The following is a 25,877-nucleotide window of genomic DNA, read 5'->3' on the forward strand; positions in this document are numbered from 1 at the left end:
CACTTGACCTCCAAGCGACATCACATAGTTCGTGGATGCTTTCCACAATGGTGAGGAGGTGCGGTTCCGTAGGTTGGACGACATCGTCGGTGACACAAGGTCCTCAGGCCTGGTGGGTTGGCTACTCAATGACCTCGAGCTGCTTCTCATCAGTGTAGAGGAACCACCCACATTCACGTTGGCCAAGCACGATGCAAATTGGCGGTGGGCGATGCTAGAGGAGATGAAGGCAATAAAGAAAAACGAGACTTGGGACCTCATCGATCCACCTCTAGGATGCTGTCCGATCAGCCTGAAGTGGGTGTACAAGGTCAAGCGAGATGAGCGTGATGTCATTATCAAGCACAAGGTGCGCCTTGTCGCCCAAGGCTTTGTCCAGCGTGAGGGCATCGACTTCGAGGAAGTCTTTGCGTCGGTAGTGCGTATGGAGTCTATCTGACTACTGCTGGCTTTGGCATCAATGAAGGACTAGCGCGTCCATCACCTGGACATAAAATCAGCCTTCCTCAACTCCGAGCTGGCAAAGATAGTCTTCGTCAGGCAACCTTTGGGTTTCACCATCAAGTGAGCAGAGCATAGGGTGCTCTGACTACGCAAGGTGCTCTACGGGCTTCGGCAGGCCCGACGAGCGTGGAACGCCAAGCTTGATGCCACACTAGGGGAGCTTGGGTTCACATGATGTGCAACTGAGCACGCACTCTACACACGGCGACGAGGGAAGGAGGATCTCATCATCGGCGTGTATGTGGACGACTTGATTGTCACTGGCACGTGTATGGAGGACATCGATAGCTTCAAGCGTGAGATGGTGGCTCATTTTCGAATCAGCGATCTCGGCGCGCTCTCCTACTAACTTGGCATTGAGGTGAGACAGGGGAAGGAGGCACTCATGCTCGATCAGAGCGTGTATGCCTTGAAGCCATTGGAGCAGAGTGGCATGGCTGAGTGCAAGTTGTGTGTGACTTCAATGGAGGAGCGGCTGAAGCTGACGAAGGCTAGTACTATGGCGAGGGTAGATGCAACACTCTATCAGGGCATCGTCGACGGTCTATGCTACCTAGTCCACATGAGGCTGAACATTGCGTTCATCATGGGCTACGTCAGTCGCTTCATGGAGGATCCCCGAGAGGATCACTGGGCCACGGTGAAGCGGCTGCTGCGCTACGTCAAGAGGATGGTGGATCAGGGGACCGTCTTCCCCAAGACTAGCAAAAGTGGGCTGTAGCTCACTGTGTTCAGCAATGCAGACATAGCGAGGGACATCGATGGACAGTGGAGCACCTCTAGCATGCTTGTCTTCCTCGGGTCGGCTCCAATCTTATGGTTGTCATTGAAACAGAAGGTGGTGGCACTATCCATGTGTGAGGCAGATTATGTGGCGGCGGCCATAGCGATGTGCCAAGCTATGTGGTTGCACCGGCTGCTGGGCGAGCTGACCGGTGTGGAAGCTCACCCACCAGCACTGATGGTGGACAACCAGCCCGCCATTGCCCTCGTGAAGAATCTAGTTCTTCACGACCAGAGCAAGCACATCGACGTCAAGTTCCACCTCCTCAGGGATTGTGTCGATGGAGGCCAGATCATCATTAAGTTTGTCGAAACTGGTCGGCAGCTCGTGGATGTCCTCACCAAGCCGCTCGACCGTCTTTGGTTCACGGAGCTGAAGAAGATGATTGGCATGGTGGAGGTTCTATGGTTAGCAGCTGGATTAGGGGAAGAATTGTGAAGTAATCTATTGCTCCCCTGTACGTGCAGCAGGGGTAGACACCGAAAGGGCTCCCCTGCCACTACACTGTAGTCGCGGCAGGGGCAGGCACCGAAAGGCTCCCCTACCGCACTATAGCCATGGTAGGGGTAGGCGCCAAAGTCAGCCCTGCTGTCACATCTAGTCACTGTAGCAGCATGATAACCTGGCATGTCTATGCACTAGGATTATATGGGTAGAGTTGTATATATAGCTTCCCACTGCAACTCAGTAAAGAGAGCGAGTTCGGTTTTGCCATCTCCTCTATAGAGCTCCGACCAATGTTGGTGCTTTGTGCTGTGTGTGCATGCTCTATTCTCCCTCCCTTCTTCTACCTCTAGCCATAGTGTGTGGTTGGCAACGCCGGTGAGCGGTCGGCTCACCCATGTGGGAGATCTAGGGCCAACAGACCGTGCCCAACGTTCCCACATCATAGATCACTGAACCCATTCCCTCCCGACGAGACCCCATCACGGGCGAGTCCCCTTTCACTAGAACACCAATGGGCATGAGCAGGGTGAATGCCAATGAAGCAAGGAACCCAAGAGCGACAGGGTCACATAGCGTGTCCCGCATTGCCGCATACGATGTCTTCAGAATCAGAGTAGGCTCCTGGACCAGAACCAAAAGGTAATTAAATCAAGGCTAAAAATTGTGCATATGCAGTAAAAGCTTCCAATTTCAGATGACACCTATCCTATTGGCATCGCCGTGCCAGAAAAATTGGATCCAAAAGGCACTATTTTCCCCCATTCCGTACCTTCATTACCTCAATGTCACTGGCTATCACCATCGCCGCCTGCGCGCGGGCCATCATCAGTGCCATCAGTAGCACGTTGAAGGTGACCACAGCGCAACCCTCACCACAGGTGAGCCGCTTGATTTCCTTGGTGGCCAGGCCCCAGAAGAGAAGCCACATGCTTGCGAGGAACAAGCAGATGACTATGTCAATGGTGGCCTAGGCGAGGTGGGTGCACACCAACCACGCTACGGTGCACCGTGCTAGCGGCGGCGGTGGCGACGGATGCACCGCAGCGATAGCGATGGCCATGGAGGTGGGGAAACCCTAGGTTCTCGAAGCTTCTGTAGTGGTTGGCTGTGCTGTGCGTACTCTGTGCCAATTGAGCGAGGTGAGGAGGGAAAAGCAACAAACATGAGAAAGGGTGTTTTATGGTCGGTTGCGGCCGGATTTTGACGGGGTTAGGGTTTGCATGGAAAGTTTCATGCTGTTGTTTTTATGACAATGAAATTTGGATGGAACACTTATTCTCAATACAAAGTTTCATTCTATAGTTTTATAGGCATTTAATTCCATGACATATAGATAGTTGGTAATTGTGCTAAGAGAGTTTTATCTTGATGAAACTCATTTATTCTCTCTCTTCTTAAGTACACTGCCATGACATAAATAATGCCTATGTGACAATCTATTTAAGGCAAATGAAACCCACGTGAAACTACTATTGAGACTGGCCTTACATTTGCAAGGGCCTGCACTTGCTCGCTGCACTCACACTACTACAAGAATGGGGCTCTTTTGCGGCTAATAACTTGATCACTGGAAATGGAAAAAACAATAGTGGGTCTTCTCTCCTGCCTATCTAGTTCAGATTTTCAAAGGCGGGGTGCTTAAGACGCTCGCCTCTAAAATCATTTAAAAGACAAAAAATTGAGCCCAATGCCAAGCCCACCTAGCCACCACACCGTCGATCCATCCACCTCACCATCAAGCCCATCTAACCACCTCGCCATCGATCCATCCACCTCACCGTTGATCCATCCACCAAGGAATGGGCAGGATGGACTCGTCGTCAATCCATCTACCTCTGCCTCGCTCCTCCTTCACCTCCTACAAAGGAGCATCGATGTAGCTAGGAAGGGAGAGAAAGCCGAGACGAAGGCATACTCACCTAAGCTACTGAGATGCACTCGGCAAAGCCCAAAATACACTCGGTAAAGGCTTTGCCGAGTGCCGCACTCGGCAAAGGGCACTCGGCAAAAAATTAATCGGCAAAGAAGCCTTTGCCGAGTGCTTTTTGTTGGGCACTCGGTAAAGCCTTTGCCGAGTGCCGAAAAAGCACTCGGCAAAATGAAAATGCGAAAAAAACTAAAAAATAATAGCAAAATTTTTTTTGGGGGAGGGCGCCACCGGCCAGCGCCACCGGCCATCAAAGTCGCTGCATTTTTTTACGCAAAATTCGCGGCTAACGTGGCCGGCAGGATTCGAACTCATGACCTCTCCCTCGCGTGTCTGCTGCTCTACCACTACACTACACTGCCACTTGTGTCTAGATTCCGTTATCTATCCTCATATATTATACTAAACCGAGAGTAAATTGCTTGTTTGAGGCCCTAAACGAATTCAAATCAAAAAGTGGTCAACTACAAAGTTCCATAACTTTTCGAGATCTACAATTTTCATTTAGAAGTTTTTCCATCCGAGGTCATTTGAAAAATTCGAATTTCAAATTTGAGAGATTCAAACGTAGTTTTGCATGATAAGATGATTTCAAATCAAAAAGTTGTCAACTACATAGTTTCATAACTTTTGGAGATCTACTATTTTCATTTAGGAAGTTTTTCCATCCGAGGTCTTTTGAAAAATTCAAATTTTAAAATTTTTAAATTCAAACATCGTTTTTGCTTGACAAAATGATTTCAAATCAAAATGTTGCCAACTACAAAATTTCATAACTTCTCAAGATCTACAAAGTTTTATTTTGGTCATTTGTTCGGTAGTAACATTGTTCACAAATCTTATATATCTCTCTTCTACTTTCATGAAACTAATATGAGAGATGTAGATTTTATGAACAACGTTATTGTCGCTTTGTCAAATGAAGAAATGACCAAAATAAACTTTATATATCTTGAGAAATTATACAACTTTGTAGATGAAAAGTTTTTCATTTGAATTCATTTAGGGCCTAAAATATTGCTTTGAAAAATGATTTGTCGAGGAAAAAAAAAAGGCACTCGGCAAAGACGCATTTTGCCGAGTGCCAAAAAAATGGCACTCGGCAAAATGCCTCTTTGCCGAGTGCAAAAAAAGGCACTCGACAAAGACGCATTTTGCCGAGTGCCAAAAAATGGCACTCGGCAAAATACATCTTTGCCGAGTGTCAGAAAAAGGCACTCGGCAAAGACGCATTTTGCCGAGTGCCGAAAAATGGCACTCGACAAAATACATATTTGCCGAGTGCCGAAAAAAACACTCGGCAAAGTCGTCTTTACCGAGTGTCCGATAAAATACATTCGGCAAAGCTTGCGACACTCGGCAAAGTATCGGTTTCCAGCAGTGATTGGTGGGCGGCGGAGGTCCATCGGGTTACCCAGCATGAAGACAAGCTTCTTCAGAGCGTTCCGCCTCGCCATCCACGTCGCGCTCCGGAGCGTCATCACCCGAACCGTGACGCCAGTGGCAGGGCCACTGCGCGAAGATGATGGTTGTGGTGACGACATTCTCACCGCGACGACGAAGTGGCTAGGACGCCACCTCCTCCATGGGTCCTCTGAAAGGGAGGGTGGGTGAGAGACACGGGAGCATTGGGAGGTGACGCGAACTTGCCTTCAGCACCTCACCCAGCCGGGCCGCCCAGAAATGAAGCTTAATTCCATTTCCTGGGAGCCAGGTGAGAGAAGGCCTTTTGCACCTGGTGGGCCTAACTCGTTGGTGGGCCCAGCAAATCCAACACAGCATGTTGCTGCCCACGGGTTCGGCCAGGCTGACGAGCCACAACAATCAAACACGCCCTTAGCGCCTCCCAAAATAAGAACTCTTGTTTCCTAAATTTTTTTAGTAGTGCCATGAGACTTTGGCATTGCCCATTCACTTTTACGGCCCATTAGAAACATACAAATTATATAAAAAATTAATAGAAATCAGTTTAGTTTCATAGAGGAAACGTAAAAAACAAAAAAGCTTTATCAATGATGATGCGTAATGGTTTTAAGCTTTTCATCAGATCATACTAGCTTCAGACAATAAAATTTCACATTTTAAACAAGGTAGCAATAGTGAAGGTTTAGAATTGTGGGTTATAGCAAATAGGGGCATCTTTTCTAGGAGCTATATAAAGCTATAACGTAGCCGCAGCGGAGCTAGGACAAATAGTAGCTTTTTAAAAACCATGAAAATACAAGTAATTAAGTGATTCAATAAACATGACAATTATGAAATTTAATGAAGGAAAACATGTTTTCACGGTTCTAGGAGTCTGGGAAACATAGCTTAATATGACATTATAACATGATTCATGAAACTCAAGTTTTTGATTTTTCAAAATATCAACTTAGCAACAAAAGACAAATAGATAATAACTAGATTGTCGTTGCTTTTGCTGAAAATGAAATAGCGCCGCTATTTTAAAGCCACAGCTAAGCAATTTAATGGCGTAAAGTGCGGGATCTAGCTGACATAGCCGTAGAAATAACAATAGCTTAACGTAGGCTCTCCCATCAGCTACAGCACTACTATATATATATATAGCTACTATTTAAATCCATGGCAATAGCTTGTTTATTTGGCTATTTTTTTTAGTCTGCGAGGACAAGTTTTGACGACTAGTAATCTTTAACCTCCCACCTATATGCTTGACTATGGTTGTGGTTGAGAAACTTTTTCAAATAGCACCTACATTCATCCTTAGTTCCTCGAGCTTCTCCTCTACGTAGATGTAGATACGACTAGATAGAAGAGACGGGGTCATGCTAGACGTGCTTAACCCTTTTGTCTCAACATAACTACATTTCTAAGTAGTCAGAGTTTTTTAGTTTGATCAAATGTATACAAAAAAAATATACTGATACTTATGATGCATAATAAGTATCATTAAATTATATACTAGTGATGTATATTTTTATAATACACATTGGTCCCGTTCGCTGGTCTGAAACTTGGCTGAAACTGGCTGAAAAACATTATTCCGGCTGAATTGTTGTGAGAGAAAAATACTGTTCCGGCTGAAAAAAGAAGCCGAACAAGCCATTTTTAAGACAAGCGAACGAGACCATTATGAGATACAAATATTGGTAATATTTTTTATAAATCTAGTAAAAAATGGACTCTTCAAAAATGAGATGTGCAGTTATTTTATGACCAAGAGAATAGGTACTGAATTGTGATTGAATTCATGCAGTTACACACTTAGTTGATGGTTTTTTTTCCATAAACAAACCTGAAGATTTGTTTGCCGCACTAGTACCCAGCTAATCTAAGCAAACTTGCGGATTGAGTCCTTCGTCTCTTTTGGTGCTAGATTCAACTAGTTCAAAGAATTGCCTCTGACTGAGTGATCCACGTTGTAAAGATTAGTATATGACATGAATAGTAAAACCCAAATCAATTTCACATGGAAAATGCTGATATAATTTGAAGGTTTCTAGGTTTTAAGTCGTAACCAATGTTTCAGTGAGCCCAGCGTGCCTAGGCAGTTATTTTTACACTTGTACTTTGTCTGGTCAGTAGAGTAACTCCTTGTTAAATGTAGAATACATGGCATTATAAGAAAGAATTTGACATTATCACAAACGTATGGGTTCAATGACTATAGTTCATCTTTCTCCATCTCTATTTGTCATATTTTTCATTCAAGGATCATGTCCTAATCAACTCTAAGCAAAAAAAAAAAAAAAAAAAAAAAAAAAAACTGGAGAAAAGCCTGTGGTGCGAGTCGAAGAGTGCTGCTCCACCGCCTAGGCACTACTTTTAAACGTAGGTTGTAAGTGATGATACTATTGAAATGATTAAATGGTGTAAGAGGGCAGTAAATTAGGCTCTATTAATTAATTGCAACAGCCTTAGCCTATACAAAATCTAAACCATCTTAGCACCTTGACTCCTGAGTTATTCTATAAAAGCAGGCCAATGAGTTCTTAGTGCCAACACGACTAATTAAGTACTTAGCATATGGTCATATTAAGAGTAAGGTCCTTAGTTTTGCAAGTATAAAACCTATGTTGAGCACACTAACAATTCAATCCTAGTTGTCAATATAATCAAGAAACTTGCAATAAAAAAGAGTAAAGCAAGTAAATAGTAAGGCAAAGAGACAGCCAAAATTTTCCCCATGATATCAGGTTGTTCTCAAACAACCCCCTAACCCACATTGGAGCACCAAAGAGTTATCACTAGTAGAGAACAGACCTTTGATCCTCGGTCAAAATGGGCTCTAGTCCCGGCATTTTTTTTGCGCCCGGGACTAGAGATACCTTTAGTCCCGATTGGTGGCTCCAACAGGGACTAAAGGTCCCTCCCAACGGCTACTGCGCCAGACAGAGGTGGCAGATTTAGTCCCGGTTGGTGGCTCCAACCGGGACTAAAGGTCCCTACCACCTCTGTCTGGCGCAGTAGCCGTTGGGAGGGACCTTTAGTCCCAGTTGGAGCCACCAACCAGGACTAAAGGTCCCCCCTTTATATATCGGCCGTCTCCTTCTTCCTCCCCGAACCCGAGCTCAGCACATTTTGAAGCTCACTGCACTAGTGTTCTTGCTTCCTTCCTCCATTGTTCCTCCATCCATTCTTCGATTCCTCCGTCGATTTCTTCGATTTCTCCGTCGATTCTTCAGTTGTAAAGGTTACCAATCTCATACTCTCATTTTTCACCATTGTCTTATCTCATTTTGTTCACTATATATATATATGGTTCTTTATTGTGGTTTTTTTCATTTGTAAGCAATTTGAGCTCAAAATCACTACAAGCTTGCATATTTACATGAAGGAAGGTTAAAGTAGCTATTAAAAACTAGTATTCACCGTTCATTTGTAGCATGCATAGCACACTTCATTGTTTAGAGATATAGAGAATTTTAGAGTTTTTTAATTTTATTTGTTTATAAAATGAGAAATTTATAGTGTATTAAAAAATAAGTATAGGGACTAGTGCCTCCGACTGGTATGACAGATGCAATGCAAGGCCGTGTAATAGGAAGCAAATCCGTTCTCTTTTGACGATACGCCCGAACAGCCGGGCCTGACAGATTTGGTGGTTGAACGGGTCCGTCGGCCGTCGCCGTGCGACTGTACGACAAAGAACGGCATCGATCGACCATAGTATTTTATTGTCTGGAGTCCGGTCCGGGGTGCAGTGCAACGCAATGACAATTGACAATGCGTTGCTAGGTCAAAATATGGTCATTTCTATGGACTCCGCGACTAAACATTTTATTTTAACTTTTTATGAAATAAAAAACTTAGAAAATAGTTAGAAAATTATAGAAAATCCGTACTAGTTGAACTTGCGGACCGTGTTCAGCTCGGAGAGCATGTTTTCTGCCGAGCGGTAATGGACATCAAGGAGGAGCTTTGATTCTACGAGGGAGAGCGGCAACGGTCGTGGAAGACCGTGTTCCCTTCCTCGTAGAATCGGAGCTCTTCCTTGACCAAGTACGGTGCCGTCCGGTGGAGAAATGCTCGTCGAGATGATCACGTAAGCAAGGTCAACTAGTATGGATGGTTATTTATTAAAACATGTTTTTGAGCTATAAATGCTGCTGGCCGTCTTCTTCCTCCCCGAGCCCGCCCGAGAGCTTAAGTTCAAATTTAAGCAGTGTTCTTGCTCTTTCTCCATCCATTCTTCGATTCCTCCATCAATTTCTTCGATTCCTCCGTCGATTCTTCGGTTCTAAAGGTTACCAACTTCATACTCTCATGTTTCATCATTGTCTTATCCCATTTTGTTCACTATATATATATGGTTCTTTATTGTGATTTTTTTTTCATTTGTAAGCAATTTGAGCTCAAAATCACTTCAAGCTTGCATATTTACATGAAGGAAGGTTAAAGTAGCTAGTTGAACTAGCGGACCGTGTTCATTTCGGCGAACATGTTCTCTACCGAGCAGTAACGGACGTCAAGGAGGAGCTTTGATTCTATGAGTAAGAACGGCAACGGTCGTGGAAGACCGTGTTCCCTTCCTCGTAGAATCGGAGCTCTTCCCTGTGGATGATGTCACTGAACCTTGTACATCGTGTGAGCTACACATTCCGAAGGGGAATTCCACAATCAAGGTGGCTATCGGTCTTGTTAATCCTATCGACCGAACCAAGACACCAAGGATTCATGGGAATATAATCCAAGAAGGATATGCTACCATCTCGGTAGATAAAGCTGAAAAAGGTTTTAGTGATTTGCCTCTTGACATTCCTGGAGGTGATGGCGAGAAGACTCTAGGAGAAGCAGAGAAGACATTCATTCTATGGCGCAAGCGCTACATCATCATTCCCGGGATGTCGCCTCCACCTCCTCCTGATCTACCTCACCATAGGTGCGGATGAAAATACTACATCATTAATTTATATTGGCTTAAATAATTAACAATCTACTCATAATAAATGTCATTCCTTTTTTTGTAGCAGATCCTCCCCCAACCTAAATCCAATTGTTCAATCGCCAGATCATCATAGTGCTCTGTACGATGACAATGTGTTGGAAGGCGAGGCTACATCCACACCATCTCCAAGGAGGTCTCCAACGCCGTAGCCGCCACCTCCAAGGAGGTCTCCAATGCCGCTGCCACCACCTCCAAGGAGGTCTCCAACGCCTCCCCCGCCCCCGCCTACCAAGAAGCCAAGTACTAGCAAGAGGCCAGCCCCGCAAACGAAGAACCAGTCCCTGCCAGCAAAGAAAGCCACCGTGAAACCAAGGGCTATTCCCAAAATAATATCTGAAGAGAAGGAAGAAGTAAATGATGCATATAAAAAAGATATGTCCAGATTCTATGACAAACTTAAAAAGAATCAAGAAGCAAGGAGAAACCTGGAGAAACCGTACTTCTTCGTAGCTCCAGATATTCTAAGAAAAAAGGTGGCTTCTTACCAGCAACAACAGCAGGAATCTCGTAAGCCGTCCAAATCAACGTTAACAGACTATGACCGCACTCTCGACAAGTCAATTGAGGCGGCACAGAAAAAGAAGCGGGCAGGGAAAGGAGTTGCACAACTCGGACAACAATCGCACCAATCAGTCCCCCCACTAGTTGTTGGTAATGAATATCGTTCGAATTTAGAATTAATGCATCAGGCAAACATACCTCCGGATGTCGATTTGGATCACCTTGGTGAATTTATTAAAGAGACTGGTCTCGACCTTTACCAGATGTTTGGTGATGGAAACATTGAGAGTGCGGCGGAGGTTGATATTTGGAAGAAAAAATTTGTACTAGGCCAGAGTCTATACAACCCTCAAGCCTTATGTGATCTGGGGACGCAAATGTACCTGCTAAACAAGTGGTACATGCAGGCGTCTACCGGTGGAGACTTTTGCGTTGGTGTCAGAATTAGAGACGAACATTGGTTCCGTGGCGATGATGTTATGTATGTTGACTTTGCAGAATTTCATCAACTATGCCACCTAACATCTCTGGACAAAGTTATCATTAGCTGCTATTGCCTGTAAGTAATAATTCTTTCAATCTATTATTAAACTCATCATATGTGTGTATATGCATATAAATTATCCTAACAAGTACTATATATATGCAGATTTACAATGACAGAGCTCAGAAAGGAAGGCTGCAATGAAATTGGTTTTGTTGATCCCCATATAGTATTCAAAGACCCAGTTACTCTAAAGACTAATTGGAAGTCTGAGTCAGAGAGTAACCTCATGAACTTCTTAGTGAACCAACGCCACAAGAAGGATATACTCTTTCCCTACAACTTCAAGTGAGTGTTAATAATGTCGATCATCCTTAATGGCTCATATGTTGATTCTAGTTAATTAATGAGTGTTATGCGTTATATCCTATAAACACATGCAGCAATCACTGGATATTGATGGACATCAATCTGGTGAAAAGTCACTTGATAATCTATGACTCAATGAGAAAACCACAACAAGACTACCAAGATATGATAGATATTATCCAGAGGTAATTTTGGTATCTCTAGCAACTATATATACACACAAACATGATGATTAACTATATCTGATGATGTGGCAAATTTTTTATTAGGCAGTGTTTGGAAAACCTTTATTGAGAAGCAACACATGGGAAAATACAAAGCGCCACTGAATGTAATCCCTTTGAAAGTAAGTCTCCTAAATCGCATCATCTTTATTAATTAAACATATAGCTTTCACCGGATCACCAGATTGGATGACAAATCTTTTTCTCGTAAGGTGGTGTCTGAGGCAGGAACAGGGGAACAACTACTGTGGTTACTATGTTTGTAAGTTTATCAAGGTGGTCTCCCAAAGAACTCCTACAGAGAGACTCAAAGTACGTTAAAAATACACTATATATTCATTTAATTATTATTATTGATTGTGTTACTATGTCTTTATATATATATATATTTGTATGTACATATATTAATTTATTTTCCTTTAATTCAAACCTATAGGCTCGATGGTTGGAGGAAAAGGTCATACGGCAAGACCAAATCAAAACAATTCAAGAGTCTATAGCCAGATTTTTTAATGAGCAGGTCATCGATTCCAAGGGCGAGTTCTACTTCGACCCAACACTGCCATAGAAACCAAGCTAGAGGATGAGAGGAAACTTGTTATATCACAACAACTGTAATGCAATCTTTTGTAATATATGCACATGAAATAATATAATGTAAAATACACATATGCATGCATATATATATATATATATGCTTGAATTATGTGATTTAATATGTTCATTGTGCTTGAACCGAAACATACTATACGCGCGTATAAATGTATAATTAGCGGCGTACAATACGACTTCGAAAACCTATTTTAAAAAGAAAACAAAAAAATGAAAGGAAAAGAAAAAAGAAAAAAAACCTTTAGTCCCGGTTCGTATTACCAACCGGGACTAAAGGGTGCTGGCCATCGTGGCATGTCAGGAGGCACCTTTAGTCCCGGTTGGTGTTACCCACCGGGACTAAGGGCCTGTTTGGTTCTATGGACTAAACTAAAATGTGGACTAAAATGCTCACTTTTAGTCCCTAAAATGCCAAACACATGGACTAAATTTTGGACTAAAGGGTTTAGTCCTCTAGTCCATGAGGGGGTGACTAAACTGGACTAAAGTGTTCTGGAGACAATCCTGCCCCTCGTTACTCCCCATCCCACCCGTGGCCAGCAGCTGTAATATCTTCATCTCAACAGGGGTAATATTGTCTTTATACAACTGCATTAATGGACTTTAGTCCCTGAAACCAAACAGGGTCTGGACTAAACTTTAGTCCAGGGACTAAACTTTAGTCCGCGGACTAAAGGAACCAAACAGGCCCTAAAGGTCCCCCTTTAGTCCCGGATGCTTGCTCCCGGGTGGGGAACCGGGACTAGAGAGGGTTCCCCACCACGAGTAAAGCTCTATTCTCTACCGGTGTATCAAGACTCGGCTAAACTTCATCCATTAGTCAATACACATTTGCTGGCATGGTAGGTTTCAATACCATGTACAACTTTTGGAGCCTCCTCACAAAAACTTCACCAAGGAAGGTCACTGAGTCCTCCACCGAACCATCTAGGTGATGACAATCATCAAGAGTAACAAGTTTTCAAGCTTCAAATCAAACAAACCCAAGCAACAATCAGGTTGGTTAGGTGATGGCAATCACCGAGAGTAACAAGATTTAAGCTTCAACTCAAAGAAACCCAAGCAACAACACTAGCAGCATCCCAGGCTAACACGTACTCAATTCTCGCTTCTTAGCTTTGGTGGTCTCCAAATGTTTTATTATCCGATCCTCTCTATAACGCTGACATCACTGGATGATCCATCGGCCTTTTCCTGCACTAGATCATACGGTGGCGCTGGTATGGCTGATTCCTATAACAACTAGTTGAGAATGTACCAGAATATTCCCAACATATGATGGGTTGATGTGTCACACACACTACTACAGATTTGATATCTGGTCCCGGTTGGGAACTGGTTTTAGTCCCGGTTTCCCAACCGGGACTAGCGATCCGAGACTAAAGTGTTGTTCTTTAGTCCCGGTTTGCCACAACCGGGACTAAAGATCCTCCTGGCTTTAAAAAAAAATAATGTCTCCCACCGCTGTGCCCCCTGAGATTCGAACCTAAGACCTCATGCACTGCCTCGCGCGGAGCTTACCACCCCACCTACACAACACATCTTACAATGGATGGGATGCTTTCCTTTTGAACTAACCCATCGGAGGACCTTTAGTCCCGGTTGGTGTTACCAACCGGGACTAAAGGGTCCTTTAGTACGGGTTGGTGTTACCAACCGGGACTAAAGGGTCTACCTTTAGTCTGGGTTGGTATTATCAACCGGGACTAAAGGTTGGAGGACTTTTTAGTCCCGATTGGTGGCTCCAACCGGGAATAAAGGAACATTTAGTCCCGGTTGGTATTATTAACCGGGACTAATGGTCCATTAGTCTCGGGGGCAAAAAATGCCGAGGCTAATGCTAAATTGAGACATCGTTCTAAAGTCTGTTCTCTAGTAGTGACAGTCACATCGGATCACATTGAGTACTTCTTGTTCTGTGAATAGTGTGTCGAGTGCTTCTAAAGCATGAGGTTGTAATATAGAACTCATCCCAATTGAAGTCCTCTACTCTCGTCTGTGGAAGGCCCATGCATGTAGAGTGTATGAGAAAAGGATGAGAGTGTAAGAGGAGTGTCTGAGAATAGTATAATGATGAGAGGTACAGAACAGAGTGTATGAGAAAAAGGAGAGGGTGAGAGTGAGGTACGAGATGACGGAGGGGTGAGACGGACAAAAAAGGATAAGGATGAGAGGGATGGGTAGAGTGTATGAGAAAAGGATGGAGATAATTCGATGAGATTGACGACTTGTTAAGCTAACGGTGCTAGTCAGGGAGTTAACACCCACTTGACGGAAGTGCATGAGGAAGGGAAAAAAAAGGGTATAGGAGTCATGGTGAATTTTTGAATGGTACATACAAATCAACCATCTTTTTCGGTGGTATACATGGAATCGTCGCAAAAGAGAATAAAGATAACAGAGACGAGGCAAAAAGTGTGAGATAAGAATAAGGACAATGAGAGGGACAAGGTAGACTGTGTGAGAAAAAGACAAAAAGATGAGAGAGAAATAACCAGTCTGTTCGCTTGTTGGTTTCGCCCAGGGTTTATCAGCTAGCCAATAGTATTTTCCCCTCACAACAAACCAGTATTAGTCAGGGCTTATCAGCCAGCCAATAGTATTTTCATCTCACAACAAACCAGTACTAGTCGGGCTTATTAGCCCAGAAACCAACCAGCGAATAGGTCGAACATAGCTTATGAGAAAAGGATTAGGACGAGAGGGGCGGGACAGAGCGTGTGAAAATAATAAAGATGAGAGGGACGGGAGAGTGTGAGAAAAGAACATGAGAGATAGAGTAAAAGACGAACAAACGATAAGAAATAGAGTGAAAGACGAAAGAAAAATAGTTGGCTCTTTATTTTTAATAATATATGTATATGATAATTATACTAGACAACCTCTGAAAGATAACATCTTTTGCTGAACCATATTGTCGAGTTACGCAGGTAGCAATGCTCATTGTTTTAAATCTTCCGCTATAGCTGACGCTATAACCTGCTATAGCCTTGTGATGGAGAGTGCCGCTATTTGCGTTCATGTACAATTTAGCCATTATATCTCGCTATAGCCCGCAACTTATTTAGATGAGCTAGCATGCGCTGTCAGTCAAGCGTACGTACTGCCACACACCAACGACATAATAGGGATGAAAATGTTCAGCACATGGATCGATCAGAGGTGCTGATGAAGAACATGACGCATGGCTTGGCGAGGTTGCAGGTGGCCTCCAACGGGACGGCCCGGGGCATGGTGAGCCCACCGCTCTCGGTCACGTCGATCTCGGCGCCATCGATCCTGTCCCAGTGGAAGCACTGGGTGAGCGTGGTGAGTACCAGGCCGACGGTTGCAGCACGAGCGTCTCCCCGGGGCACCTGCGTCGTCCCATCCCGAACGGCAGCATCAGGCGGCCCTCGGCCTTGCCGTCCCGGAACCGCTCCGGCCTGAGCACTACCAGATTCAGCTTCTTTGCCGAGTGCTTCAGGCACTCGGCAAAGACCGATATACATTCGGCAAAGTCATTGCCGAGTGTAAAGGGCGCTCGGTAAACAGTTTATCAGCAAAGACCTCTTTGCCAAGTGCATTTTATCGGACACTCGGCAAAGCCTTTGCCGAGTGCTAATCTGACACTCGGCAAAGAAAAGTCGCCATGACGACGAGCGTCACTATGACGGCGGCTTTGCCGAGTGTCAAGGTCAAGCACTCGGCAAAGATCGCCACTTTACCGAGCGCCGTTGACTCAGACACTCCACAAAGGTGGCCGCTATGCCGAGTGCCACCGGCAAGACACTCGGCAAAGGTAGCGTATTTGCCCAGTGCCCTGTCAAGACACTCGGCAAACAGGTGACCTTTGCCGAGTGCCTGGCCCATGGCACTCGACAAATTTGTGATGTTTGCCGAGTGCAATGACCTTTGCACTCGGCAAAGCATGTTCCTAGGTAGTCACTTTGCCGAGTGTCATGGCCATTGCACTCGGCAAAGTGACTAAAAACAACATTTTTTATTTATTTTTTACATTCCATCCAAACAAACAGAAGATATATATAACAAACATCACCAACATTACATATATATCATCAACAACACATATATATCACCAACACCACATATATATCACAAACGTCACATATATATCACAAACGTCACATGTCTCACAATATATCACAAATAAGTTCACAAGTAATCCAAGTGCTCCATCATCTACAACCACAATTGCAAATAGAAGTACCATTAACAACCACAAGTATCATCACCAAGATGGCCAATGAGACTGATTTGGTCAAGGATTCGCTGAAGCATAAGGATCGTTCGATGCCGCCGATTGATTCTGCACAAAGGAGAAGAGATTGCATGTGTGAGACAAGATAAATATATACCATACATGAATAAAACTTTCATACTCCACTAGATTTGACCGTAAGCATGAACATACAAACTAAAACATTTATACTTACATGAGTAGAATAGTGAGGAGGTGGAGGTGGAGCGAATAGCGAAGGTGGCGGAACTACACCCGTAGCGGCGCCAAGACTTTGCATGTACTGAAGAATCTCCGCCATCCTCCGCTGCTCGGCCTCCCACTCGGCCTCCACCCTCTCCATCTTCGCCTGCATCTGCTCCCGTATCCTCCTCTCGTGTTCCAGCTGGACCTACAATATATTCACCCTAATGTTACAATAATGCAAAGAAAAGGTATGAAAAAACCAATGTACGATGAATAAACTAGGAATAACCTCGAGTGCCTCCACCCGGTGGTGTGAAGTGTCCTACCGAGGTCGTATGGCTGGGCTCGTGCTCGTGCTGCTTGCCGAGGCGACGCGGTGCAGGTAGACCCGCAGTGGCGAGGAAGGCGATCGGGGTCGTCGAGGTACTCCGGCTCCACTCCGACGGGCTCTTCTCTAAAAAAAGAAACATAAAACTGTCAATACAAAATTTTGGCAGCACCTCCCCTGCACGGTGAGGTTTCCAAAACCTGCAAGAAAACTAACGGCACGATGGCCGACATGCACATATATATGAACGACACGATGGCCGACATGCACAAGATTATATCCAACCACATATATATATAACAATGTCACAACCACTCCTATGACTCCTACGACTACCACCACTGCTACTCTACCACTACTACTACCGCAACTACTAGTAATACTACAACGACGACGACGGTAGGGCATACCTAGTGGGCGTCGTAGAGCGGTGGTGAAGGGGCCAGGGCGCCGGTGGACAAGGCGACGGCTAGGGAAGCGCGCGGGGACGTGGCAATGGCGGCTGGGGCGCCTCCTCTTCCTTCTCCTTCTTCCTCCTCCTCCTTCTCTTCCTCCTTCTTCCTCCTCTCTTCCTCTCCTCTCTTTCTCCTCCTCCTCCGGCGGCGCGGCGCAGGGGGCGGCGGCGGCGGCGATGGCGCGGTCAGCTGCCTGCGTGCGTGTGTGCGGTGTGTGTGGGCCGGCAGGGTTAAATATTTTTTTAATTCTCGGCAAAATATTTTTTTAATTCTCTGCCGAGTGCCACCTGACCTGGCACTCAACAAAGAAGGTTTTTTTTTAAAAAAAATTCTTTACCGAGTGCCCCCGATCTGGCACTCGGCAAAGTATTTTTTAATTTTTTAAATTCTTTGTCGTGTGCCACCCGGCCTTGCACTCAACAAAGAGGTTTTTTTTTTTAAAAAAAATTTAAAATTCTTTGCTGAGTGCCAGTCGTCCTGGCACTCGGCAAAGAGGCTCCTTTGCCGAGCGCCAAATGCAGACACTCGGCAAACCGTTTTTATTTTTTTTTTCTTCCTGCCCCAAACTTTTTCTATAGTCCTCGTACAATACCTGATACTCCATGTTTCAATGTGGCACATGTCTTAGACTTTTTCTATATTTCTTTAATTTATTTCATTTAATTGAATTTTCTTAGCTAATTCAAATTATAACTACTAGTCATTCGAATAATGAAAAAAAAATAAATGGAAAAAATGATATTCATGTTATTTAGTATAATGTGATGCCGTATCCAGGAACAGACCACCAATTTCGAACATCTTGTTCACGAAACATGACCACGAACTTGCGGTTGAGTTGTTTTTAAATTCTATAAAACGCAAACGAAGACCGAAAATCTTGAAACTTGTCGAGATGTCATGATATCATATGTGGAGGCTGTGATAAAAAAAATGAGGAGGTTTTGCGCAAGTTTGTCACGTACGATGCTTACCATCTCATCGGCTTCTTCACGAAATCATGAAACTTCTTCGGAGATTCTTCGGTTTGCAAGCATCGTACGTGACAACTTACGCGAAACCTTCTTAAATTTTTATCACAGCCTCCACATATGATATCATGACATCTTGAAGAGTTTCATGATTTCAGACTTGGTTTGCTTTTTATAGAATTTAAAAACAACTCGACCGCAAGTTCGTGGTCATGTTTCGTGAACAAGATGTTCAAAATTGATGATTTGTTCCTGGATATGGCCTCACGTTATACTAAATAACATGAATATCATTTTTCCATTCATTTTTTTATTATTCGAATGACTAGCCGTTATAATTTGAATTATCCAAGAAAATTCAATTAAATTAAATAAATTAAAGAAATATAGAAAAAGTCCGATAAATGTGCCACATTGGAATATGGAGTACCAAGTATTGTACGAGGACTGCAGAAAAAGTTTAGAGATCAAAAATAAAAAAAAGGTTTGCCGAGTGTCAAAAAATGACACTCGGCAAATCACCACTTTGCCGAGTGTCAGGAGAAGACACTCGGCAAAGGGTTAACGGCGGCTGCTGGCCGTTAACGATGGCCGCCCTTTGCCGAGTGTTCTGGTTTGCCGAGTGCCCGACACTCGGTAAACCTGGTCTTTGCCGAGTGTTATTGTTTGCCGGCACTCGGCAAACCACCTCTTTGCCGAGTGTCAGTTGTTTGGCGAGTGCTTTCTCTCTGGAACTCGGTAAATAGTCTCTTTGCCGAGCGTCCAATAAAAAGCACTCGGCAGAGTCTGGAACACTCGGCAAAGAAACCATTCAACTCGGCGGGTTCCTCCCACACCGCAGGGTCCCTGTGGATGGCGTACGCGTTGACGAACAGCAGCGTGCCGCGGGGCACGTCGTAGCTGCCGACCTTGCAGTCCGCCGCCGACTCGGGCGGCAGCAGCAGCGGCGCCACCGGGTAGAGGCGCAGCGTCTCGCTGATGACGCATTGCAGGTAGCCCAGCCCGGGCACATCGTCCATGGTGATGAGGCGGGAGGTACCCACGGCCGCCTCGATCTCCGCCTCCGCCTTCTTGAGCTCCTCCGGGTGATTCAGCAGCAGCGACATGGCCCATTCTATCGTCGACGACGTCGTCTCCGTTCCAGCTGTAAACAAGTTCTTTTTTTTTGTTTCATCACAGCACATGGGTAGTTGTTTAGTTGTTACAGGAGAAAACGACAGTCAGTTTATCCAGTGTCTCGATCAGTCACATGGAGAAACAAAAGCTAGCAGACTCACTCACCCCGCACAATGCCATGATCATGGTGTCCGTGTACACATCCGGCTCTGACTTCTGCAACGAGAGCATGACGGCGATCATGCTCTTCTCGCTGTCGTCGCTGTCGTCCAGCCTCCGCCGCTCCGCGTCGATGAGCCGCTGCAGGAAGGCATCCCTCCTGCCGACGACGTCCCTGATCTTGTTCCTGACGCCCAGCACGTCGAACCGCCGCAGGAACGACGGCAGGTAGTCCCACAGGTTGGTGGCGCCGAGGTAGGGCAGGATCTCGTCGACGATCCGCCTCAACTCGTGCGCCTCGGGCGACACGTCGTCAGCGTCGGTGCGCGACGTCTTGGTCTGCGCGATGGTCTCCATGAGCACGCTGAGGGAGAGCTCGAACAGGTTGTCCTTGAGCTGGACGCGCCCGGACGCTTCGGCTGCGCGACTGACCCGGCGCAGCATGGCGCGCACTTCGGCGGAGATGATGGGGCACATGCTGCACGCGACGCGGTGCGTGGAGAGGAGGCGCACGGCGGCGACGCGGCGGAGGGTGCGCCAGTAGGGCCCGTAGCTGGACACGGCGAGCGCGGCGCCGCCGAAGGAGGCGAGCTCCTGCGAGGGCAGCCTGGGGCGGTTGGCGAAGGCCACGTCGTGCTCCGTGAAGGACGCCTCGGCGCACGAGGGAGAGGACACCACCACGGCGGCGCGGGAGCCCAGGCGCAGAGAGAAGACCGGGCCGTGGCGCGCCGCCAGGCGGGCCAGCGCCGAGTGGAACGCGCGCTCCGATACTAGCAGGGGAGGTGGCCGAGGAACGGGACGGCGGGAGGGCTAGGAGGCAGCTTGCCGCCGCCAGCACGGCCCACGACCACGAGGCGGTGGAGGAGGAGGAGGAAGGCCGCCAGGGAGAGGCCGGTGGCCATGTAGTAGGCCTTGTCGTCCATGCCTGCGCGGAACTGGTGACTGACACTCACTGATCCTCGATCGCAGCTCGCTGGTGTTCGTCCTGCATGGCGTGGCAATATAGGCCTTGTCGTCCATGCCTGCGCGGAACTGGTGACTGACACTCACTGATCCTCGATCGCAGCTCGCTGGTGTTCGTCCTATATATATATATATATATATATATATATATATATATATATATATATATATATATATATATATATATATATATATATATATATATATATATATATATATATATATATATATATATATATATATATATATATATATATATATAAAAGCACGCCGGGACCCACCCAAGCAAGCGATCACAGTCACAGATACGATACGACGCCCTCGAAGGCTAAGATTGTCATACAGTTAATGTTGTAGACGCAACGGATGACGTTTGGCGGTGTTGGGGATGATCGATCGCAAAGGCCATATGGCCAACTCGCCCTGCGCGATATCTGAAGGACTGGGACGTTTTCTTTGGAGTTTGGAAGCAAGCTAAGCACTACAATTTTGGTATATAATATGTCTCCATTCGAGATTGTCAGAAAATTTCAAAAGTTTGAATCTCAAAATATGATAACTTAAAATGAACATTTTGGACTCTAAACGACTTCATATAGAAAAAAACTTGTCAACTATAAATATTTAGGACTGTCTATTGTTCAGCAGATTACTATAAGCATCATTTTCAGGCAATCACATCGCCAGAGCCTTTCCTTTGGCTCTGGAAATCAAAATGCATCCCCAGGATCAAGTTTTTCGCTTGGCTTCTTTTACAGGATAGACTCAATACTAGGAATGTCCTACACCGAAGAAACAAACATTTGGAAGAAGGATATAACTGTCCCATGTGTCATGATAATGTGGAAGAAACTGCTATGCATCTTTTCTTCGAGTGTACATCCAACGTTGCCAGTGGCGGAGCCAGGATTTATACTCAAGGAGCCCCCCCTTGGCTCCGCCAGTGAGCGTTGCACGATGGTTTGTGCTTGGATGGCAGTGGTCAGTGCAGGGCAGTTTATTCCAAATGCTCAAGCAGCAGAAGAGGCATGTTCAGTCGGCGTTCTTCAAGGAAATATTCGTGGTTGCAGCTTGGTGCTCGTGGAAGGAACGTAATGATTATGTGTTCAACAAGGTACCTTCAGTACAAACCTGGAAGAGACGATTTGCAAGTGAAGTTAAGCTTCACCTCTGCCGAATCCGCGAAGATTTACATGTGCAAATTATTAGTTGGTTAAATTCTTTGTAATTTTCTCTTGCTGCTCTTTTCCCGTCTTTGGGGATTAGTTTTCTCCTCTGTATAGGTAAGTCTTCTTTGGGTTAGCTCTTGGCTACCCCCGCTCTTCTTTCTGTAATCCTGTGCTGTTTTTCTTAATAAAAGCCCTGGGGTGCAAAGCTCCACAGTTTCCGGTCAAAAAAATATTTAGATCTCTTTGACTACTACAAATTTGGTATTTACCTTGTCCACATTCAAGGTCGTTTGGAAAGTTTAAAATTTGAATTTCAAAATCTAAGGACGCCAAATACATATTTGGCACTCTAAACAACTTCAAATTAAAAAACCCGTGAACTACAAAGTTGTCGATTGTATTCAGAACTAAAATTTTGGTGCATACCATGTCAGCATCCTTTGTCATTTAGAATACTAAAATTTAATTTCAAATTATGAGAAATTAAACTATTTTTTGGGACTCTAAACAGTTTCAAATGGAAAACTTACCAACAACAAAGTTGTAGATCATGTTGATCTCTACAATTTTGATATAAAGTTCATTTTCATAGGAATTCATGTGTAAAAACTATAAATTATTTTTTATACAACTATTTTTAGATGCGGACGTTGTAAATGTGCCATGCCCGTTTATCGATTTCTAGAGGTGGATCTTCAGAATTCCTGTCTCTGTTAATAGTCAGTTGTTTATGTAAATAGTGGATTAACAGAGGCGGTCTCTTAGGATGTATGCCTGATGTTTAACAGAGGTGGAGGTTTGCTACATACCTGTCTGACCAATTAACAGAGATGGCTCCTAAAAATACACCTGGTCATTTTTTTGTCAAAGTTGATGGTTTGTGCAATCTGAGCGTGCTAGCTTTTTCGGTGTTGGATCTTAACTGCAACAACAGATATAGACGAAGATAGAGTCAAACGGTGGTGCAGTAATAAAACTAGTTGAACGAAGGTTACAGATTTCCATGACACACTGTTAAGAAAAGAAAGGAAGAAAACAGTAGTCGAAAATGATTACATTTGCTTAATCAGAAATGCTGGTTGATTGACGTAGCTGAATGAACTTGTCGACGAACCAAGTACATCATGCCGAAGTGTCGTGCCATATTGGTGTAGTTTCCGCCTCCTATAGGCTATTGCCGAAGTATGTGTTTGCCGGCACATGGTTTATTTCAACTTTCGACCATGCATGCACGCATGCTTGCAAGAGGTCACTTGTTTCTGTTGCACTTTTGGGATAGGATACATCATTGTTTTATGATATTACCTACAATTGGTGTGATCGGTGTGGTAGCAATAATCTGGACCTATAATTTAATTTAGTACCCAAATAATTTAATTTGGTGTGATCGGTGTAGGAGATTTCGAGATAAAACTTCAAGGTTTATATCGGTAAGAAGATATACGAATTATCTACGACAATAGCTATTGCTGGTACAGTTTGGTAGAGTGCATGTTTAGTCGCCACAAGTCATACTCTCTTCTGTCTCCCGTCTGTCGCAGTGAACATAAATAGATGAACCACGGCGGCCCTCTTATTGGTTGATGCATGTTATAGTATTCGGTACGTGAAAGAGCTACCTTCTCCGGTTACAGGAGAACAGCATGATTATATACGCTTGTTGTGGTCTCAACAACTTATACTACAGATATTCGTCTAAAAAGAAAAAGAAAAAAACTAACAACAGATACTGAACAAGGCAACCAAAATATCCACTATACAAGCAGCTGGCAACGAAGCGTCCGTTTCAACTATAGTTTACTAGCAAATATGCAAAACGTTCAGCTTATTTTGTAGTTGCGTGAACGATTTATGGCTTAGAGATTTTATTTAGCAATCACGTCATACTTTCAATTCGTCTGGAAATCGAACTTTGTATTACGTCTACGTGTGTGCTGCTCTAACTCATACGTGCACGAGTGATTTAAAGATTTATCAAAAACCGTGCCATGTGTTCTGATTTGTTTTAGGGTTGGGTTCCAAACCATGTCCAAACACTTAACTAGCGCATGGAAGAGAGCGTGTGGGGTATGACACCGGATACTCATGACAGACCATAGGGGCTGCGCCCTCAGGGGCGGCCCAGCCCACAAGACGAAGCCTTGCGGGGCACGACTCTAGTCGGCGCCTTCCGCAAGACGTCTGGAAGATATCCCAAAGATACTACGAGATTCCATATGATCCCAAGATTCCTATAATCAGTTATTACTTTCCGGTTATCTCTCATATCTAACCGACTTGTAACTCTGCTCCCCGGACTATAAAATGCAGGCAGGGACCCCCTCCAAACACACGCAATATCAGACGATAGCTAATACAAACCAACAGACCACAGGAGTAGGGTATTACGTCATACTGACGGCCTGAACCAGTCTAACTCGTGTGTCTCTGTTGCCTTCTTGTTCTTGATCTCACGCTCCTCTGCCGATCAATCTACCTTCGTGTGATACCCCTCGGAGGACTGCCGACGATATTCTGTCAACAGTTGGCGCGCCAGGTAGGGGCTGTGCGTGTTGTTTCCTTGTCGAACAAGATGGCTTTTTCCGCAGGCTCTTCATCCCTTCCGCAGCCCGGCCAGATCTTCACGGTCGGATCTATCTCGTGGGTCATCAACGCTGGCGGAGTCGGAGAGCTCCTCGAGCCGGTGCAGATCGTTTCTGCGCCGACCACCCCCGCGCCTGCAACTGCAGATCCAATCTTGGAACCACTTCTGAGGTCGCCTTCATCAACGACCCACCGCCTGCTTCTTCGCTACCAGAGGAGGCAGATCAACAATGACGATCTGATCAAATCCATCGATCGGGTCGGTCTGAAGCTCGCCAATTGCCTCTCCATCGCCGAATCGGCCCTGGACACTTTGGTCCAGCACCGACCACCCTCCGATCCAGATCTATCGGAGGCTTCTCGGAAAACTCCAGGAGTTGCGGCTCTGCCCTTCAGGTTCACCAACGTCGCCTCTACTTACCAAGACGCCCTAGGGGAAAATTCGCCGACCAGGTGGGAGATGCCCATCCACTCACCGACCAGCTCGCCGTCTAGCCTCCTCCAGCCGTCAACATGCTACACATAGGCCGGTGCCCCGGAGCATCCGTCCAGACCATCCCAGAGGAAAATCCGGGCTCCGAGTCTCAGGGCTCTACGGAGACCCTCGCCGAAACCTTCACCGAGCAGCTCCTTTTCCCACCCTTCCAGGGTGGCGCGATCTTCAATGTCAGCGTCGACAGCCCTCCTCGGAACGGCAAAGCCGAGGAGGAACGTGTCGCTCGTGAGAACCGGAACGTCAACCGCGCGCAGCGCCGAGAAAACGAGGCAGCTATTGCGCAGGCCAAGGCTGCTCGAAATAATTGGCTCAACTCACAAGGAAGGCCACTTCCACTCCACCGCAACCTCAACGAAGAGTTTCTCCACGTTGACAGCCATGACGTCTTCAAGACTCCAAGTGCCAATCTGGCAGTGGCCGCCAACGAGCTCACCCGCCTCCCGCAGACGCCCGAGCTCGCCACCATGCTTAAAGCGGCACACTGTTGGGTTAATGAGATTTGTGAGGATCAGAGACCTTCGTGCTCCACGAGCACGATTCGCCGATCAGCTGCGCCGAGATCCAATCGCCGCCCCAGTCAAAGCCGTTTCGCCGACCAATCGCTGTCTCTCCAGGGGGGAGCCGGGGACCACCGCACCGAACACCATTGCCAACACGACTAGGAGGTCGAACAGGACGCTCGAGTGCACCTCGGCAACCTCCGAGATGCACAACGGCGTATCGAGCAACGTCGCTTCGGTCGCCATGAAGACGAAGTACGCCACCGCCAGGAGTACGAGCAGGAGTATGGAAACCCAGACTCAGCTCTTGAGCAGATCGACGCCGGCAATGCTGCAGCCGACGCCGACCACAACCTCGAAGGGCCTCCAGCGTTTACGAGGGCGCTCCGAACACTCTAATGGCCCTGTGGTTTCAAAATCACTAGGGTCGAGCCCTATGAGGGAAGG

The 25,877-nt window shown here is 45.7% G+C and overlaps 1 protein-coding gene and 2 pseudogenes across 1 annotated transcript; 1 reads left to right on the forward strand and 2 right to left on the reverse strand.

The window, feature by feature from the left end:
* Positions 1–889: 889 nt before the first annotated feature.
* On the forward strand, positions 890–1,225 carry LOC136469766 (uncharacterized mitochondrial protein AtMg00810-like). Its single transcript, XM_066467835.1, has one exon. The coding sequence runs from the start codon at positions 890–892 to the stop codon at positions 1,223–1,225; it is 336 nt and encodes a 111-aa protein (XP_066323932.1).
* A 915-nt stretch (positions 1,226–2,140) lies between these two features.
* On the reverse strand, positions 2,141–2,795 carry LOC136469767 (uncharacterized; annotated as a pseudogene).
* A 12,625-nt stretch (positions 2,796–15,420) lies between these two features.
* LOC136473342 (cytochrome P450 81Q32-like) lies at positions 15,421–20,642 on the reverse strand (annotated as a pseudogene).
* Between the last annotated feature and the right edge of the window lie 5,235 nt (positions 20,643–25,877).

The sequence above is a fragment of the Miscanthus floridulus genome, chromosome 8, assembly GCF_019320115.1.
Source record: "Miscanthus floridulus cultivar M001 chromosome 8, ASM1932011v1, whole genome shotgun sequence".
In the NCBI taxonomy this organism is placed as follows: domain Eukaryota; kingdom Viridiplantae; phylum Streptophyta; class Magnoliopsida; order Poales; family Poaceae; genus Miscanthus; species Miscanthus floridulus.

What these genes read in the sequence shown, in the direction of transcription:
- LOC136469766 (XM_066467835.1), top strand. Translation starts at nt 890, where the DNA reads ATGCTCGATCAGAGCGTGTATGCCTTGAAGCCATTGGAGCAGAGTGGC.